Below are 19134 nucleotides of genomic sequence, written 5' to 3'. Positions count from 1 at the left end.
AGGACGGACCCTCCATCATGAAAATGAGATGTCCTTAAGCAATTTGGAGATCTAGCTCCACCAGACTTCCCTGATCCATTTCTCCCCTTTTTTTGTAAGGGGAGCTGGCTTGGAAATGCCCAACCATGTAAGTCTCACACACAGCCTGTTGAATCACAACAAAACCAAATGTACAGGGGATGGATACCTTGTGTGTGTCTCTGGGTCCTAGTAACTTCCAAAACTGCGTGAGCCCTGCTTTCGTGACTACCTTGTTATTTTCCAGAAGTGCTGTGGGCACTACAGGTTCCTCTCCTGCACTGCCTCCTGCCCTGCCATCAGCTGTGCCAGTGCCATCACACGAAGGTGCAGCCAGTGCCTGTGCTCCTGCCAAGTTCCCAGACTCATGCTCTTCTGCTGCTAAAATGGCCTTACTATTGGATGGGTCTAAACTAAAGAAGCATTTGAAAGTAAAAGTTTTGTAAGGGATAGAAAAGTCCATTCCTGGGAGGTTTTTTCTTTCATGACGTGAAATGGGATGTGTGTTCCTTTTTGCCAGTTGCTGGTTTTCACCCTAGAATGTTCTGCATTTTGTGGTGGCCATTCATTTCATCCTCTTTTGATCGATTGCATTATCAGGAGGATGGAGAGAAAGAAAAAAACATTTGGAATGACAGCTCAGAAATACAGTCCTTGCAATTGGGCCAGTTTTGAGGAGTTTCAACAACTCCTACAAAGTTTCCCACTGGTGACAAATCTGCCAGCTCCACGGGACATGGACTCAGGCCAACAAACATCAATGGGGAGTTTCATCTTTTGTAGGTTTAGGAATCTCTGCACAGTTGGAAGATCAGTTTTTCTCAAAGTAACTGTAACTTCACATTCAAACATGAAAGAAATCGAAGTCAGATACAAATAAATAAGAGATCCCAACTTCCCTTGGCAAAAGAGCACCTTCAGCTACATTTTGGAGAGCTGCAAGGTGATGGACCATGCTTATGTAACTGGGCAGGCTTCATAGTCTTCAGAAACAAATGAGACAACCACATTTTAAAGCTGCTTATTTAGATTGCAATATTAGCTTGTCTGCCACTTAAAAACAAGTATATGTTGGGGTTTTTTATGCTGCAATGGAGAGCACTTGTAACCAGGAGGGAATGAGTCTTTCTACCTATCACTGCACGGCGGCCGCTTCTGGGATGAAACTTGGTAACTGATTAATAACACACAGTGGTATTACATCACAGTTTAGGCAGCAAGAGAAGTAATATATCCAATTAAAATGGCAGGGGTAATTTAAACAGGCAGATTACAGTAATTACCCAGGTTGGAATTTGGCCAGGACAAATGGGTTAACACCCCTACTCTAAACAGGAACGTTCTGAGATTTTTAATGACTGCAAATAGTTAAGATTTTGATTTCCTATCTTGTCCAAGACAGAAGGGGTTTGGGTTTGCTCTCACTTGTGCTGCTGTGTAAAGCTGGAAGAAATTCTTTCAGGTTAATGAGGTTTAAACTGATGCAGTAAAATAAAAGTTTGGCCCAGTGTGCTGCAGTCCCGTGCTGAAGTTCAGCAGAGGCTTGGGGGGACAGTATCTCCTATTAAATCATTAAATACTGCTGGAGCTTAAGGTATTCCTTGGATAGGTCCCATCTGGCCCTGACCTGGTTTGACCCTACGTAATTTATGAGGTAGATGGGATTGCTGCTGCCCAGGAATGACACAGAAAGCAACAGGCTGCACACCCAGACTCCTGCCTTCCCTTCCCCTTATAAAAGTCTTCTCCTGTACTGTGCTAAATAATTAGTAATGAATGTTCCAAGGTGGATTTAGACTATAATCAGTGGAAAACTGTTCTAGTAGCACTAAATCCCTAAAATATCATCTCTGTAATAGAGATCAAGGTCTGCCTCTTGTTTTAGCCAATCGCTTCTGGCTGCAGTTGCACACACTTTGTTTTTGAAAGATGTAAGCTCTAAGAATCTAATGCAAGGAGACTATAACTTTTAATGAATCAGGCCCTTAAGGTTTACTTTTCACTGATTAGTTTTGGAATGCAAAAAACATAGTTAAATTAGATAACAATAATTCCCCAGTATCATCCAATTATAATTCTTAATATCTGTAAAAGCCCCACATGAAACAAGAGTTCTACATGACAAGCACAAAAGGATTTGTGCTTGACTTTCTTTTAATCCAACATAAACAGAAGAATAATTCAATCAATCAGTTCAAACAAGTTCTAGAGCAAGAAATAAAACCTGTTATCCTAGCATGATAAATGGGGCTTTGAATACCATGGGAGAAAAAAAAATCTAAGACAGTATGAGGAAAAGTAAGCACAATAGAACAGTATTAAATCAAGAAGCCCTAAAACCTGTACCCATATGTAAAATACAAAACTTTTCATGTAAAGAAAAAAAAAAGACATAAGAGAAGAAACAACAATTTGCTCACAAAATGGATGTTACAGTAACACTAACATAAAATAGATTCCTAATAAGCAATTTTGCAGATGTTATTTCTGCTCGGATCTCGTATTGATTCAAATAACCTTTGCAATAATTAGCTGTAGCTCAAAAAAGATAAACAAATCATGACAATATACAATTGTTCTGGACAAAAGATAGAGAGCACTTCAGTGTTTCTAGCCCTGATCTCCAATTTGCTTATTATTAGAGAAGACAGGAGTAAATACAAAAGCTGGCTATTTCAGCCAGGCAATAGCTAATGCCAAGAAGAGAATGCGCATTCAAAGCTGTCCCAACTTGCTGCCTAATGAGTAGCAATTAATCCATCTTATTGTATTTCAAAATGCTGAAGACTCCATTCACATCAAAGGGAATTTTTCAAGGCTTTTATCATTGTTCATTTAAAAAGTATAGAGCTATCTTTAGCATTTTATAATTGACAACAATATTTTTCTTTTTATCCCTCAATGCAGGATGTAGAATAATGGATTTTTAAACATGTAATACATGTGAACTGTAGGCATTTTAATGTCTCTTTTTGTTTCTGTCTAATTAATCTTGCACTATGAAAAAAAAATCTGATATGAAAGCCTAAGATAGATGTATATCCTGCTGTGAACACCTTTACTCTCTGTTTATGTACAATGTCCAATCCATCCTTTCTCCCGAATGGGCAGAGATGACTTTGGCTCCCTGTCAGTGCAAAAGTGGGAAATGCTGCAACCTAACACTATGGACTGGTGTATTTGACAGGGAAATACAGCATTAGAGTGCAAAAATTCTGCTTTGCCTCCTCCAGTCTCTGCGTGAGAGGAAATGCCATGAAGAGGAGCCGCCTTTCAGATCTGCCTCCAAGGACAACTTTATCTCAGCCTCTCTTCCCGTTTTCATGAGATTAAATTTCTCTTAACTTCAGGAAGATTTTAATAACCTCAGTAAATTAAGATTAAAATCTCTAAAATAGAAGTATTTTCCAGCTGTAAAAAAAAATTAAAATATATGACATCCCTGGAAGGGCTGAGGGGACATTCTTTTCTGGTGGTCTTGAAACGCAGCAATAGCATTCATGGGCACAACTTTGCTCTCTTGCAGGATAAGGATCCATCCATCCACAGCAACTGCAGGCACTTCTCATCAAAGACAAGGGACTCTGCTGGACCAAGCAGACTTTATGGCAAGCAGGTGAGATTTCAACCTATTAGGTAAGTTTCAGCAAGAGTCTGTCCAATGCCATAGGTGTGGATAGCTCCGAAATCCTTCCATCCCTTTGGATTTTTGCAGAAGATAAACACAAGAAGAGTTGTCCAAATCCTCTCCTCGCCATGAGCAGGTTTCAGACCAAGGTAAGACAGTAAGATCTCTTGGTATAAAATAAACTCAGCTGGCACCTGGGGAATGAGGGTTATTTGTATTTACCCTTCATCAAGCTAAGAGGCCAGGAACAACGGGACTAAGAGGCCCAGGTTAGTGGGACAGATCAGATCGGCCACATCTTAAAAGAAAATTGACATCAGATGCACGTGAGGGCTCTTTTAAGTAGTAACTACTACCCTGGATACCACTGATCACAGATTTTACAGAGTAATTGCAAGTGCCAGCTCATTGTTAAAAGGGTGAGTTGGCCTGGGTAGGAAGCATAGAATCATAGAGTGGTTTGGGTTGGAAGGGACCTTAAAGATCATCTAGTCCTAACCCCTATGCTGTGGGCTGGGACCAGGTCCATTAGACCAGGTTGCTCAGAGCCCCATCCAGCCTGGCCTTGAACACCTCCAGGGATGGGGCAGCCACAGCTTCTCTGGGCAATCTGTTCCAGTGCCTCACCACCCTCACAGGAAAGAATTTTTTCCTAATATCTAATCTAAACCTACTCTCAATTTGAACCCATTCCCTTTGTCCTGTACATGCTCATGTAAAAAGTCACTTGTGTAAAAAGGAGCACTTTCTGTCTTCCTCTTGGTCACTCCTTCACCAGGAAATGTGGGCAGCATCTGCTGCATGAGAGCAAGAGCCCATTATCTTCCTGAAAAGGTTGATGGGGCAGCCCAGGCTGCTGCCAAAATGGTCCTTGTTGAAACAGTCGGCACTCAGAGGTGCTGCAATGTGTTCATTCACCTGTCTTCCTTTTGCATCAGTGATGTCCTTCTCAGGCAGTTTTCAAAGTCCTCTGCAACCTGCTCTATGTGAAACTGCTTTAGCAGGAGCGGTTGGACTAAATGATCTCCAGAGGCTCTTTCTGATCCCAGCCAGTCCATGATTCTGTGTGACACTGGACCATGCAGGCGGTTCAATACAGGAACAATATGAAAAACGGGCGGTAGCACTAACAAAATATCTGGAGGAGCAAGGTTCCACCTCAGGTTCAAAACCAGCAGCTTCTACCACTTGCAGGGAGTAACTGGAGCTCCCCAGGAGGAAGAGCAAGAGCTCTCTTCTTCATAAGGCAGCTCCCTTATGGCACCTTCTTACATGCAACTTTCATCTCTTCCATGTGGGGAGGAAAAGCTCTGTGGGAGGCTGCCCCTTCTCCAGAAGGGATCTGTGCAAGGGGGCAAGTGTCATGCCATGGCTCCTTCTTCGCTGGGACCAAGAATGGCAAGGAAAAGATGAGGGAGGTGTGGAGAGCCTGGTTCCTTCACCCTTCCTGAGCACCCCTCAGGCTTGGGGCTCTGGAGGAGTAACCAAGGCTGTGTCAGGGTTCCTGAGGGAGCTAATCCTGGGAGCAGGGGTAGGACAAGCAGCCTGGACCCATCAGCCAGCAAGACCTGCTGGGGAAGGGCTGGGGTAGTTTTTGCCATCAGTGATGCAGGAGGACAGCAAGGCCAGGGGCCAGCAAACCTCTGTCACCGGTGTGCACTCTGTCCCCACCATGGTGCCGCAGAGAGTTGAAGCAAATGTCCCTGCAGAGTGTCGGGGCATGGAGGCAGGGAATCTTCCTGAAGCCATCAGTTCCTAGCAGTAAAATGGCAGCTCCCCCACTTTCTACTCAACACTGGGGGAGCTGCAGCCCATGGACAGGTGAGAAAGGGCAGCAAGGTCTGGAGACCTTACAAAATACTTTGTTGTCCAAACAGATCTTTCCTTCTTCAGGCAACTCCTTAAAACGAAAATTCCCTCCAGATCTCTATTTACTGCAAATGTCATCTAAGATAGGGGTCTCAAATATTCTTAGGGTTTGGTTAATTCTTTCTTCTTTGGAAAGCTTCGATAAAAATTAGACAGCAGGTGCAGTACTTAAAAATGTTTTTTGCTTTATAAGTGTCTTCATATTTTAAGCTATTTTGGTCTTTCAGAAAGGGAAATATTTTAGAGCAGTAAATCCAATATTTGTGTTCGGCTCCTAGGCCTGTATTTGGCACCTAAGCGGGCTTCCTGATTTTTGCAGCTCTCACCAGTCCTCTAAAACTCCAAGAGCTGCTGGTGCTTGGCACCTCTGAAAGCAAGGCCACCTATTTAACGTACTTAATTTTAGGCATCAAGGCTTGACAATTTGAGGCTTAAAATGCTACATATCTCTGTATTATTGCACCCTCGGTTAAAAAGCAGTACGTTTAAGTTGTCTTAGTTTGTTCTTTACGAACCCCAACTGCTCAGCCAGTGCAGCTAAAAAGCCAGCCACCAACAGCCAGACAAGCTTGCCAGCATGCTGCCCACTGCGGACGAAAAACCCAGTGCTTCTGTCAAGGAGGCCTGTTACAAAGCCAGGCTGTTATTTACACGCTGCAGTTCAAGGATGGGGGTAAGCATCTGCAGTGCTCACCGCTCAGGGCTGTGAAATTACTTTCTGAAACATTTTGCTTTTCAGCTAGAACAAAAACGTGATTTGTTCTCATCCGGGCGAAGGAGGGGGGAAAAAAAAAAAACTGAACCCACAGAAAGAAAGAAAAAAAAAAGGAAAAAAAAAAAAGGGAAGTAAAAGATTTACAAGTTCCTTCGCTTTTTATTAAAAAAAAAAAAAAAGAAGAAAAAAATCAACGGCAAAAACTGTAAAACCCCCTCTTCCACTTTTAAATAGTGTGAAAACAAAACAGGTCTCAAAGATCTCTGTTGGAAAACTTGAAAAAACAAGCAATTCAAGAAACCCCTATTAAACATTTCCAAGAGTTTCTTTTTAGCCTTAGAATATATTTTACTGAAAGCATGGGAAATAGGGACATGTACAATTCATCATGTCAGATTAAGCAAACATACTTAATATTCCCTGAACAGGACTCTGACTGAGGCTCTCCAAAGACTAAATGTCAATAATTTACTTCAAAAACATTATATTTCAGGGAATCTTGTAAATAGTGGGTAACTGGAGGTGATACTAGATTGTACTCTAGAAACACCATACAGTTAGAGCAATCTAGATAAGCTGTGCTCTCTGGCACTTGGAATAAATGATCTGTTTTAAGAATTCTTGATAGCATTTCAGAAGCACAAAAAACATTTGGGAATGGAAAACAACAACCCCAATTACCCCTCTGAAAAAAGAAAAAAAAAAAAAAAACAAAAAAAAAAGAAAAAGCATCTACACAACTGCGTAAAACCCCTGTGCATTTAAACACACTTCTAACCACTCAGTTGTTAAAAAGTGAAATAAAAAATGGACTAATGGGTTAAAAAATCAGGTTTAGGTGCTGAGCTGTTACAAAGAGTAGTTCACTTTGCATTTGGACAGTGTTAAAACAACGTTTTTAATGTGGATGCTAGTGCAGAAACCGGAGATTAAACACAAAGAGACGCAGACAGCTCCCACATGCAGGAAAAGGAGGTTACAGGCACAGCAGCCCCAGCGCTCGCCCATCACCGCGGGGAGGAGGAAGGGACAGGCATAGCAACCACAAGCCCAAAAGCAGAAAAGCGCATACCTTCAGCTTGGAATGAAAATCACGAGATTTCCTTCTGGCAAGAACCTGAATGTGACTAGACACCTGCAGGGTAGGGGAAGGGAGGAAACAAAGGAAAAGCCTGTAACCATGGAGATGAAAAGCCCCCTACAACTGGGCAAGCCAAACGTACCTTAATGGCGGCTTGAATTTCTCGAACTTTCTTTCTTGCTAAGACCTGTATGTGACTAGACACCTACATTGTTCAGGTTTATAGGGGGGGAAAAAAAAAACAACAAACAAAAGAAAAACAAAAAGCAAATCAAATTTTAAATGTCTATTTTTTAATCTTAAAAAAAAAAAAAAAAAGAAACTTTTCTGAGGGGAGGAAGTTATTTGCATCTTCAGTAAGCTCTGCTGTTAAAGATACCACATTCCCAGCCAGATACCAAGCTCGTAGCACTGAGGCTTAACAATACAGGTCATCACTGCAGTGACTTGATTAAGGAAAAAAAAAAAAAGAAAGAAAGAAAGAAAGAAAAAAAAAACATGTAACCCACCAGGTTGTGCATTCAGCTACAAGATAGAAGACACAGTTCACAGCTGGACGCAGCCCATGTGCTTTGGTACCGATCCCATCCATGCCCAGGCCCGGCGCTCTCGCACGGGGAGCCCACAGGATTTCTACCCCATCTGCTGTGGATGCAGATGCCCGCTCTGACCATTTGCCACTAGGCTTGAGACACTACTTGGCACCAAGAAAACTTTATCCATTATTTATTGTGCTCTGCAGCTCCAATGAGAAGACTCGGGCTGCATTTTGACTCCACTGAAATGCTTTAAATTCTGGCACAAACAATAAAATACTGGCACAACACAGGTCCCTGAACGCATGCTGGCTTCCTCTGTAATCTCAGCATCAAGTCTGCCCACATACACCCATGTAAGTGGGGACCAGTAACTTGACATCAGCTTGAGTGATGCCCAGGTTTGGACCGTGGTCATCACATTTTGTTCAGAAATTTGTGTAAACCCAGACCCACACTAGACCAGTTATTGTACAGAAGTTGTTGTCTGTGCACTGTAGGGTCTGGGAACAAAAATTCACATTCCTGTTTACCCAGGGACATACTGAAATTCATGCTGTTGCTGATGAGGGTTTAACGAGTGAGGGCCCAGCATCACTCAGTAGTGCTCAGCATCCTATGGCCTTCTGTGTGAAGGTTTAAAACCTGCAGTGACAGTAAAAAACACTAAAGGGAAATCTCTTATTCTTGTTTGACCCAGGACATACCATATCAGGTGGTGCTCATTTTTCCTAAGTTAGTTACAATTCCTGTCTGGGAAAGAACAAAGCAAAAAAAAGGAGAAACAATGCTTTCCTCCCTCTTTAAGACTGTTCCATGACAATAGTATCAAAAAGCCTGTATTTTGGTAGGGAAGAGGATAGTAGTGGATCAATGCCCACAGTCCCTGAAGGCCACCTTCAGAGACTTCTTTGAGAAGCAGCTCAGGAACCAGCTTGCAGTAATTCAGAGTTATACTGCTGCTTACTAAGCAATTTTGTAGTCCAGCACATAGACCAAGTTTTCACACATGTCCATTTGTTTTGCTTTCAGTGGAGTATTAGCGATGTTAAAGGTTATACAAGAAGCACAATCGTAACATTTAATTGCTCAGTTAAAACTCCAAAGTAATGACAAAAAAACTTTTCTAAACAGTCAGTCTAAAGTGATTTATGGATCCCTATAGAGGGAGGTACAAGTATGGAGGCAGACATCACCACATGTAAGCCATCACAACCCCCCTGGTTTCTCGGCACATGCTGGCCAAGGATCTAGCTCCAAGGTCTGCATTTTGACTGCTGATGCAACTTTACGATCCCAGCACAACCCCCAACTTTTGGAGCTTGCACGGGCATGGCAGGCAGAGCTTGGGACTCGTCCTTTTCTTTCAGATTTCTTTGCCAATCTTTGGTTTGTTCCTTTTCCACATGCTGCAGTTTCTCTCCTTTCTCGTGTCTTTTTTTCATCCCTCGTACACGTGTTTTTCTTCCTAACTGACAAGGGACACCGCTCAGGGCAAACCAGCACCCAAAGTGCCTTAAGTCCGAGTGCTGGCAGCAGAGTCTGCTGACTCAGAGTCACCTTTCCCTGCACTACAGAACAGGTACATCATGCAGGTGTGCAAGCCCCTGCCATCCCCTTTGTCACACATGTTGGTGAGAGGTGGAATCTTGCACCTGGCGTTAGAGGAAGCGAGGAGACTCCGCAATTTGTGAGGCGTTTTTAGACAGCGCAAGGGTTTAGTAACCAGTGCATAAACTACATGGAGCGTGTGCCTTCTGCGAGGCTGCTGATCGCCAGGAATATTATGAATTAAGGGATTTAGTCACATGAGGTGAATTAATGGTTTTCTGATAATCGTCTGAAAAAAATTTTAAAACTGGTTTGAGGTTTATTCCGTCTCTTTGATGAATGAAATCTTACCGTGGTCACAGACCAGGAGCCTGAAGGCTCTTTGGGGACTTTTTTTATTATTTTTTCATTCTCTGGCAACTAACTGGCCATGAGCTGACAGCATGATTACGATCAGTTCTGCTAGATCGTTTTTATTTATTTACCTCTCATATCCAAGAATCATGATTTCTATTATATTAGCAAATTCTCTTTACTTTTAAGAAGTTCCATTATTCACCATCTAAAAATAATCATTATATTCTGTAGTTATACTATATTATAGAGAAATAAGGCATAATGCTTTATGCTTTTGCTTCAACTTCTGAATTTTTTTTCCCCAAATACAGGGGAATAACAGGTTCATGTACACATAGACTAATAAAAAATTCGTCCTCAAACCACCCCTGAAATGATGATGCACAACCCCAGAGTTTTAAATATTCTCTAAACAGCATGTATTTAATCTGAACAGTGAAGTCAATACATCATCTCATCAGAGCTGAAGCACAGACAGCCACTGCAGCCAAAAATGCCATGTTTTGTCATTCACTGACATGCATACTTCCCCACTGGGTTATTTTACCTGCTTCCTGGTCCGTGTCTTCCCTGTTCTAAGTTTGATGTATCTGGCTATCAATTCATTCCTACCTGAAACAAAGAAAAATTCATGATAAGGGACAAGCAGCATCACATCCATAAATACCATCAAAATAACACATTTTAACATATGACCTGCGTGCAGATGAGGTTAATGTTTTTTTTTTTTACACACACTCCATTTTTCCTTTGCAAACAATTTATCAGTATTTCTCATTGTTAAACAGTATTTCTCTTCCATCTCTTTGACAAGCATTGTAAGTGCCACAGGAACTGTACAGAGGGTTATGAGTTCAGTGTTTCCCCACCGAAGTCCTGCAGCTGTTTGCAGGCAGAGAGGCACCTTTTTGGCCAGCAGTGGAGCACAGGATGATCTCTCACTGGAGAACCTCCCATGCTGGGGGCTGACACAGAGGGGTCTGGGCCCCTCTGGTTTTGCTTCCAACTGCTCTGGGTGGTGTTTGCCCCCCTGGCCCACCTGGACCCCTGTTGGGAGGAGCAGCTGCTCTTGAGAGGGTCGTGTGCCACCCAAGCCAAAGAACCAATCACCCAGATGATACAGCCTTTCTCCATGTCTTATTTCTGCGAGGAGGACAGCAGAATCTGCCCTTCCTGCCAGGAAGCACTCTGCCTCCTCCAGTGACGGAAACCACTGTCCCAGTTCAGCAGGTTATCAATCACACCCTTAACTCCACACACAAGACTGGTGGCCCTGCGAAGTTCTTGTGGCAGCGGGGTCAATCAACACCGTGGTTTGTTATTCAGGGCTCTATTTCCCTTGGAAATGTAAAGTATTTCCAAGTCTCTAAAACAACTGTTTGACTCTTCTTCAGTCACACATTATGCTACCTAATGCAAACTAACATTTTCTTTCCAAATAACTTCCTTCCTAAATATTGCTGACATGGAAGATAACACAAGTTTTATGTAGCGCCCTGTTTATTTTCACTGCATATTATGTTACTTCTCCATGAGCTGTAATAACTTAAATATACTTGTTCAACAAGTCCTAAGTTACAGAGCTATTTGCATTCAGCACAGGGGATAAGTAGCTCGTGCGTAGAAAATGAGAAAACTGATTTAGCAGCAAGCTGAAAATGGGGAGGTTAAGAAAATAACTTATCACCCACCAAGTTATTTTAAAGTGGATGAGTACGTAACTGGGGAATGCAGAAGATTATTGTCAGCCAGAGCTTCAACCTCTTCCAGTTTGATGCTGTGGGGGAGAGATGGGGAAGTTTTGAAGTAGCCTGCCTATATCTGAAGGGCATTTGATTGACTAAAAGACTGAACATGTTTAGTCAAGCTAAAAAACTTTGGTTTTCTCTTTCCTTCTGTCTCCCCCTTTGAGCCTTATTTTACAACCCTTGTATCAAATGTCTCATCGTTCCTGTCTCCTCCATGTTTGCTAAATGGGTATTAGAACATGAAATATCAACATGTTTCAGAGTAGAGCTGTGTTTTCTCTGATTCCTATTTTGTTTTAGTCTGGACTGTGTGCCACGTTTCCCACAACGTGCCACTGTAACGGGGATGTGAGGTTTGTAACTCTTCAGCAGGTCTCTTCAGGACAAACTTCAAGATGTAAATTTTGCGTGAGCAAACAGTTACACAAACCAGCAACATTTCTGCACACAAATGAGGGATTTCCGTATGCAAACAGAGGAGCAGCTAGTTACCTGATTTCATGCAAAGACCTTGTCTTTACGCTGAACAGAAGTTCTGCAGCCTCTTGTGCTCACAAGATACTTGCCATCTGCAGCAAACAAGTGCCTTTGTGTTCATGGGGTGAAACCAGGGAATATTCATCCTCTGTATCTCTCTAGTCTCATGTTCTTTCTCATAATTCAGACAATATCCTGAAAGAGCCCTCTCCGACCCGGTGAGATTCAGAGATCACCACATTCCTGCAATCACCACTGTGACAGGTGGTATGAACATTTTCGTATTTCTAAATGCACATTTTGATTTAGCTGGGGAGTGCCCCCCCTTCAGAAAGTACCTGCTTTGCACATGTTCAAGTACGTGCATACATTAATACCCAGGGTGGTTTTTGTTGTCAGGTTGTCCTTATCAGCAGCTGGTGACTCTATAAGGTCAATGACAAGGTGTAAAGGATGCGTTGCCATCTCTTGTCCCTCCAACTGTGCTGAAGACATTTCAAACACATGGGCACAGCACAGGTCACTCCACCCACCCCTTGCCCCTTAAGGCAGCCCCGTGCAGCCCCCGGCCACAGCTGAGGTTTCACAGTTTTCTTCCCAGCCAAGAGACTTCAAAATTTACTGTTAAAGGAAAGCTCAGGTTCCCAGGCAGCCCTTTGACAGGAAAAGCAGCTTCATAAAAAAACTGAAGCACTGAAAGTCTAGACTGTACTATCCAAAATACCAGTCAAGTACTCTCTCTGAGCCCCTGTCCATCTCTAAAGTGCTTTGGCATGAATCAAGGTTGGGAGAGGGGATACTCTGGCCACTATCTAGCTCAGCAGGGGTGTGACAAACAAGATTGTAGTTTAGCCAAGTGATCACTTCCCTTAAGGTGAAGGCTAGCCAGAGCCTACCTCCAGAAAAGTCAACAGGGTGGAATAAGTTGCTTTAAGTTGCTTTAAGTTGCAGGGAGGAGGAACTCTACAAGGAAGCACAAAAAGTGGCCACTGAACACCTTCCGCCCAGCCACAATGATCTGAAAAGACATAAATTCTTTTTTGGACTACCAAAAGCCATAAATACAAACATAAGCACTGCCTGACACGTGCAAGATAGATGCCCCCAACTAAAAGTTTACAACCTTAATGTTATCCACCAAACACTGGAGTTCTTCTTTACCAGTCCTGACAGTCACTAACAGAAATGATCTTATCTCCAGATCAACTAAAGCCCAAACAGGACTTTAAAGAAAGAAAGACTTAATAATCCTAAAAGCATCCTTTCCTGTTCTTGGGAATGAGAAGAGACTGAAACAAAAGGAGGCTCAAGGAACTTCTTTAACTGGCCATTAGAAACCTTAGGGTGAAAAATTAATAAATAAATAAACCATTAATAAGTAGATCTGTTCTCTCTAAGAAGATCTCAGCTGGGGAAACACTTTCCATACACACTCTCCCGCTCTCTCCTTGTCATATATATCAGGGAAATTGCCTGGCAGAAGAGAAGAGGTCAGGTTTATGAACTGTAAATGTTCATCTTCTTCTTCTTGTCATTTGCTGTGACAGTCTCCTACTTTGAATGTTTTGGTTCAGGTATCAGGGAGAGGCATGGGGAGGTGCCTGGTCAGATAAAACATCTTCACAGCACAGGAATCTTTTCCAAGGATCTTGAAAAGATCAGGAGAGGACCACAACAAATATTTTACATAAGCTGCTTCCTGGGGTTTGCTTTTTCCCCTTTTAATTCAGGCTTTATCTGTCATATCCTTCTGCACTGTCAGTGCAATTGCAAACTGTAATTCTCCCTGGACCGATGCTGAGGGAGAGGCATTTTACACAACAGAACATCTTTTTTAATCATGGCATGGAGTAAAAAGGGAGTTCAGCTAGAAAACAGTGCAGATGCTAAAAACCTGTTTTGTGGAGAGCCGGCGCCTCACTGCAGCCCCTCTGGGGGAACAGCCCAGTCCCCCGGGCAGCCCTGCTCCTGCCAAGCAGTGGGACACAAGCTCCCTCCACCTTCCCTAACTGCTGCCCCCTCCCTGAGTGCCATCACCCTAAACAGGGGAGGGGGTGCTAATCCCAGACACCTCTCAGGCAGCACGGAGGGCTGACATTTCTGCTCTTCTTGTTCAAAATAAGTAGAAGCAGCTGCAAAGTGGGGAGGCTCCCACCCGCCTCTCCCCGGGGGAGGCAGTTGTTGCTCTAACAGAGGGCCCTTGTGCAGGGAGCCTCCTCTACTCATTTTATTTTCAAGAACAGCCTAAAGCAGCCAAGCATCAGCCCCCACTAAGGTCTTCATGAGGGTTCCCACTTACCCAGCACGAGCAAGGCCCACAAAGGTGAAAATCAACCCTGACTGAGGAAGTCGTAACTGGCAACCCCTTCATGGGCCAAAAATGGCACTACCACCTCTGCACAGGAGCCACCAGACCACCACAGGCAGCTCTACCAAGACCTACACAAGCTGGGGACGTGCCCCCAGCCACACCACGTCCCTTTTGCTGGGCCACAGGCATCACTGCTCAAACGCAGTCCCCGCCAGCAGCAGGGCAGTGAAGACGCTGCATCACGTCCCCGTGCAGCCGCGTGGCGGGCGGGCGTCTTTATTTAGAACATTAATGACACAAATTAAACCTCCGCCCTCCCAGCTCCCAGTAATAGGCACCATCCGAATGTGATAAAAATAGGCAAGTGCGGGAAATAAAGCCGGTTAGCGACTTGAAAATGAACAGCTAATTTCAAAAAAAGTTTTCATACTCAGCAAAATAATTGAAGCAATGGCCAAGCAGAAAAGCCCGTTCTTTCCACATAATGGTGTGTGCTATGAATTTCTCCAAATTCTACAAGACTGTGGCTCAAAACAAGTATTTCACATCCTGACCGCAAAGACCTGCACAGCCATTTCATCTCCCAGATCATTCTCATGGCCATGTTTTCACCATAGCAAATCTTTTTCCAGCTAGTTTTGGTAAACTCCACTTCTGGTCACTTCTGCTTGGAGATGCTACAAGGGCCTGGTGATCGTTAAGTGCGGCACATGTGCCTCTGGGCCAGATTTGGAGAGCTAGCGGGAATTCTGCTGGATGAGGGAGCAGGCTTGTGAGTGCTGGGAGCACCACCTAGATCTTTGTCTGCTGAGCACAAGCTGGATCCAGATCCCACCCCAGGCCGTGGGTGTCTGTGCATGGACACCGCCAGCAGGGATGTGCTGGTTTGAACATTTTCCTCATCAGAAGGTGGGCACAGGGCCCTTGGGTGGTGGAGCTCACAGCCTTTGGAGGAAAAGCCTCCACAAAGTCACGGTGCTCAACCCCAGCACTCTTCTGTTCCGTTCTGCCGGCAGAATATCCGGCTTTGGGAGATCTCGCCTAAAATTCGCCGGTGCCGCTTTCCGAAGACGCCTTATAGCTAAATTGGCTAACAAAAAGCCTCTTGTAGATAAAAGAGCTCTGCAAGTCAACAACTGGCTAAGCAGTTTAAACCCCTAAGTAAGGCATCCTCTATTTAAACGTTATGGGCAAATCTAATTTAAGCTTTTAAAAATATTATGGGCAGGTGTTTAAGTCGCGGGCACACTGGGGCTGGGCGCGGGGCCGGGAGGGGGCTGGGCGCCGCTTCCCAGGCGGGCAGCATTTTGTTCAGCCAAGCTTTCTGCAGAAGGGGCCACGTGACAGAGGCCAAATAAACAGCATCTGGGGATTTTCAATTACAGACCTTCACCCAGCATGCCTGCACTGTAATCTCTACCAGATGAGGCTCAGGCCTCACTATTTTCAATAATTCACACACTGTGTACACATAACATGACAATAAGGGCATTCATGCAACCGCCTGATTCGCACATCAAAGCTCCCAAATGGCCAGCTGTAAGCATGCTTACTGCTGAATAATTCATTCTTTTCACAGGCTTGAAAAAACGCTCAGCGGGAGTTGGCAAGCTTGTGTTCTTTCCTGTGTGGTATGCTAAACTCAAATTTTGAAAGAGGTACAGCCCCACTAAAAAGAGTCAGAGATACAACTATTTAAATGTGCATTTGCGAGCTTTCGGATGGCTGCTCACAGGAAAAAAACAACAAAAAAAAAGAAAACAAAAAGAGAAAAAAAAAGAAGCACTATGTTTCCAAGTGGGTAGCAGAGATAAGATGAAATAACTTACATGTCTTCTGAGGCAAGTGGTTAATAGAAATAAAATTATAAAAAAATGTTTTCTGGCTAGTAAAATATTTTGTACGCATATTATTCCTGGATAAATATCTTAGATATACCAGGCACATAATAGTCAACAAGTTCAGTAGACTTGAAATTTCCTCATACTTAGCATAAATTTTCTACTGGATGGCAAAGAGGGTTTTAAAAGCCTTAAAAGGCTAACACATATGAAAAAGGCAAACACAGAAAGACCAGAGCTTATTCTGTAACTCCTATTTACTGTTCTCACAGATACGGGTTGAATACTAATTTCTAGATGATATTTTAACAACTTCAGATTTGCAGCTGTGTCTCTGAACATTTAGCTTGCAACCAGTGTGTTCCAGATTTTGTAATACTTTGACTTAACACAACGGAAGCATCATTTCTTTAAAAGGAAAAAAAAAGGAGGGGAAGGAAAAAGAAGGGTCTGATTCATAATATCAAGTTTTCTTGACTGCCAATCAATGCCCGAACCAGCAGGATCAACTAGTCATGACCTCTCCTTATAGCAAACACATGCTGCTTACCAGCTGTGGACTGTGTTTTTTACATCCTTTTCTCTATCATTCAGAACAGCTTCCTCCTAATCACAATAATCCCAAAAGTGCTAAAACATATCAATCGTCCTTTAAGCCCTGCCTACAAAAGGCCAGCCGTCCGGCCTTTATGGGCTTGTCCAACAGCAGCTGATACTTCATTCAACTACAAATCCAATTTAGCAGTTACAAGAGGTTTAGCATCACTGGAAAAATATTGGTGTTGATCCTGCACTCTTAAGTCAGCAAATATTCCTTTGCCATATTGTTTAGCTTTTTCTGCCATATTTACACTTCTGCTGGATTTCCCTGAGTGACTTCAACAACAGCGTTTAACCTCTGAACTGGTAATATTTACAGTTGATCAGACAGCGATTTTTAAAATATGTTTACCACAATTACAGAAACGTAAGCCTATTTGTATTCCAACTGTTACAATTCTGAAAGAAAAAAAAAAAACAACCAACAAAACAAACACAGTCATTTCACTCAAAACCATAGAGCACGCTTTATGTACTGGTTATGCAGGATGCTGTTTATTATGGCCCTTCAGGCAAGTTCATGGCAATTCTTTCACTTATGTATTTTTAATTGCCCAGTGAGCCAATGCAAACACTCCCTTGATCCCCCTTCACTTTTTTTTTTCCTTTTTGTTTTTCCCCTCTTTAAGCAGCAGTATGTGTAATGCTTAAAGTAAAGGGGGGAGACCCTATCTAAGGAATTTACTACTTCCTGGCCCGAATCTGCCAATCTGTGGGAACACTCAGTTTAGGCAGCCTTAGATAATGGGAATATAAGGCAGGAGATTTCTTTGCTGGTCCTGTGGGAGAGAACGGGAGCTGTTTTTCATTTGCTTTGTAGAGAAAATAACCAGCCTCAAATCTGCATCAAGCACAGGATCTCCATCCCTCTGCATGGGCACCTGTCGGAGGACTGGGGCCACACAGCTCACCCACATCCAAGGACACAGGCAGGTCCCACAGTCCCCGGGAACAGGGTGGGGGCAAAAAAATTCACCCAGTGCCTTAGAGTTGTTGGAGCTTGTTGCTGCACTGAGCCCTTTGGGAGCCAAGGGCCTGTCTCTGCATTTAGGTAGGGATCACGCACAGAAGTGGCCGTGCAAGGGCAGGACTGCGAGGAGACAAAGACTGCAGGGTTCCTAAAATGGGCTTTAAGGGCTGCCCCAGCGTTTGCACACACACACACACACACAAAATTACAATAAGCCACTTAAAATATTATTACGCACAAATTAACTGCTTGCAAAGTATACCATAACTGGGTTGCCTGAGAGGAGAGGGAAAAGAAAGGATCCCAGAAACAAAATAACTGATATAATCCCTTCAGATGCTAATGAGCAAACAATTACAGTGACTCATTGAAGTTATATCATGATGATACTTCCAAAGAAAAGAACTTTCTGTGTATTGTATTAAAACCAACAACAATAAAATGATCCCAGATTGAAGCAAGACCACAATTTAATTTACACAGCAAAAGGGAAATGACCTAATAGTAGCACAGAAAGATATTCTCCTCATGTCGAGTCTTAACCTTTTGGGTTTTATCCCAGCTTCAGTTTTAGAGAAAACAATGAAAAGGACCCGTAGACACATCTGGTTCAAAAGTCTTCATTGACATTAATGCAATGCATTGGATTCTGTTTGGCAGGTCTTCATACTGGGAAATATTCCACATAAGCAATGTTTATTAATTTCCTTCTTCTGAGTTTTTAAAAACACAGACAGAACATATTTCAAAAAGAGAGGAGTGATCCAGAGAGCTCTCTGAATATTCATTAATTAATATTTTGTCAGTGTTGGTTGTCTCAACAAAAGAAGGTTTTACAATTTACTCTAAGCCTCATTTAATTAAAATTTAAATGTTACAAAAATACATGGATTTTTTTTTGCCCCTAGTAATTATTTTCTACTTACTAAAAATTGTACTTTACTGCAACCAAAAACACATTTCAAAACAAGCAGTGATTTTTAGGCTTCAGAATATACAAAGAAAACCCCACAGGAAAAAAAAATCCCCAAACTTGACCTTTGCCATCTCTCTGGATCAGCTACAGATGTTTAGTAGATTATACAAAAACCTAGATGCCCTTAATCTGACATTCTGGTTTTTTTCCCCTGCTATGATAGGAACTCTTAGTAACCTATCTGCGAAGACCCCGTGCGAATTCCACGCAAATTCCGTGTTGTTTTCCAAGGTAGTCGTAATTTTTCAGTGACATGAGCGGTTTAGAAGGGAGCAGACTCTTGCCCAATGCTACTGACAGAAAGTCTGATTTGGACAGGAATCCTTCAAATACACAGACAATGGGCTGGCTGACCTGTCATGCATGATGGATGAGTTAAGGGGATTAAAACCAATATTTGCATTAGAATAGATAAAAATTAGCAAAATAGAATTTCTCAGTAGGTGGCTTCAGTTT

General features: G+C 42.8%; 1 protein-coding gene across 4 annotated transcripts in view; it reads right to left on the bottom strand.

The window, feature by feature from the left end:
- The window catches only part of TEAD1 (TEA domain transcription factor 1), a 154986-nt gene that overhangs the window by 33920 nt on the left and 101932 nt on the right, over positions 1 to 19134 (bottom strand). For 2 of the 4 annotated variants that reach the window (XM_027714846.2, XM_027714856.2), the window contains exons 3-4: positions 10303 to 10367; positions 7303 to 7365 (exon numbers count right to left, since the gene is read on the bottom strand). In XM_027714846.2, the coding sequence (XP_027570647.1) occupies positions 7303 to 7365; positions 10303 to 10367 (128 nt within the window). Of the gene's footprint in view, positions 1 to 7302; positions 7366 to 7453; positions 7517 to 10302; positions 10368 to 19134 lie in introns of all 4 variants that reach the window. The other 2 variants (XM_027714863.2, XM_027714851.2) reach the window with 2 other exon arrangements.

Source organism: Pipra filicauda, unplaced genomic scaffold (genome assembly GCF_003945595.2).
Source record: "Pipra filicauda isolate LSUMZ 115617 unplaced genomic scaffold, ASM394559v2 scaffold470_size491443_pilon, whole genome shotgun sequence".
Taxonomy (NCBI): domain Eukaryota; kingdom Metazoa; phylum Chordata; class Aves; order Passeriformes; family Pipridae; genus Pipra; species Pipra filicauda.
This window is presented reverse-complemented; position numbering and strand designations above follow the sequence as displayed.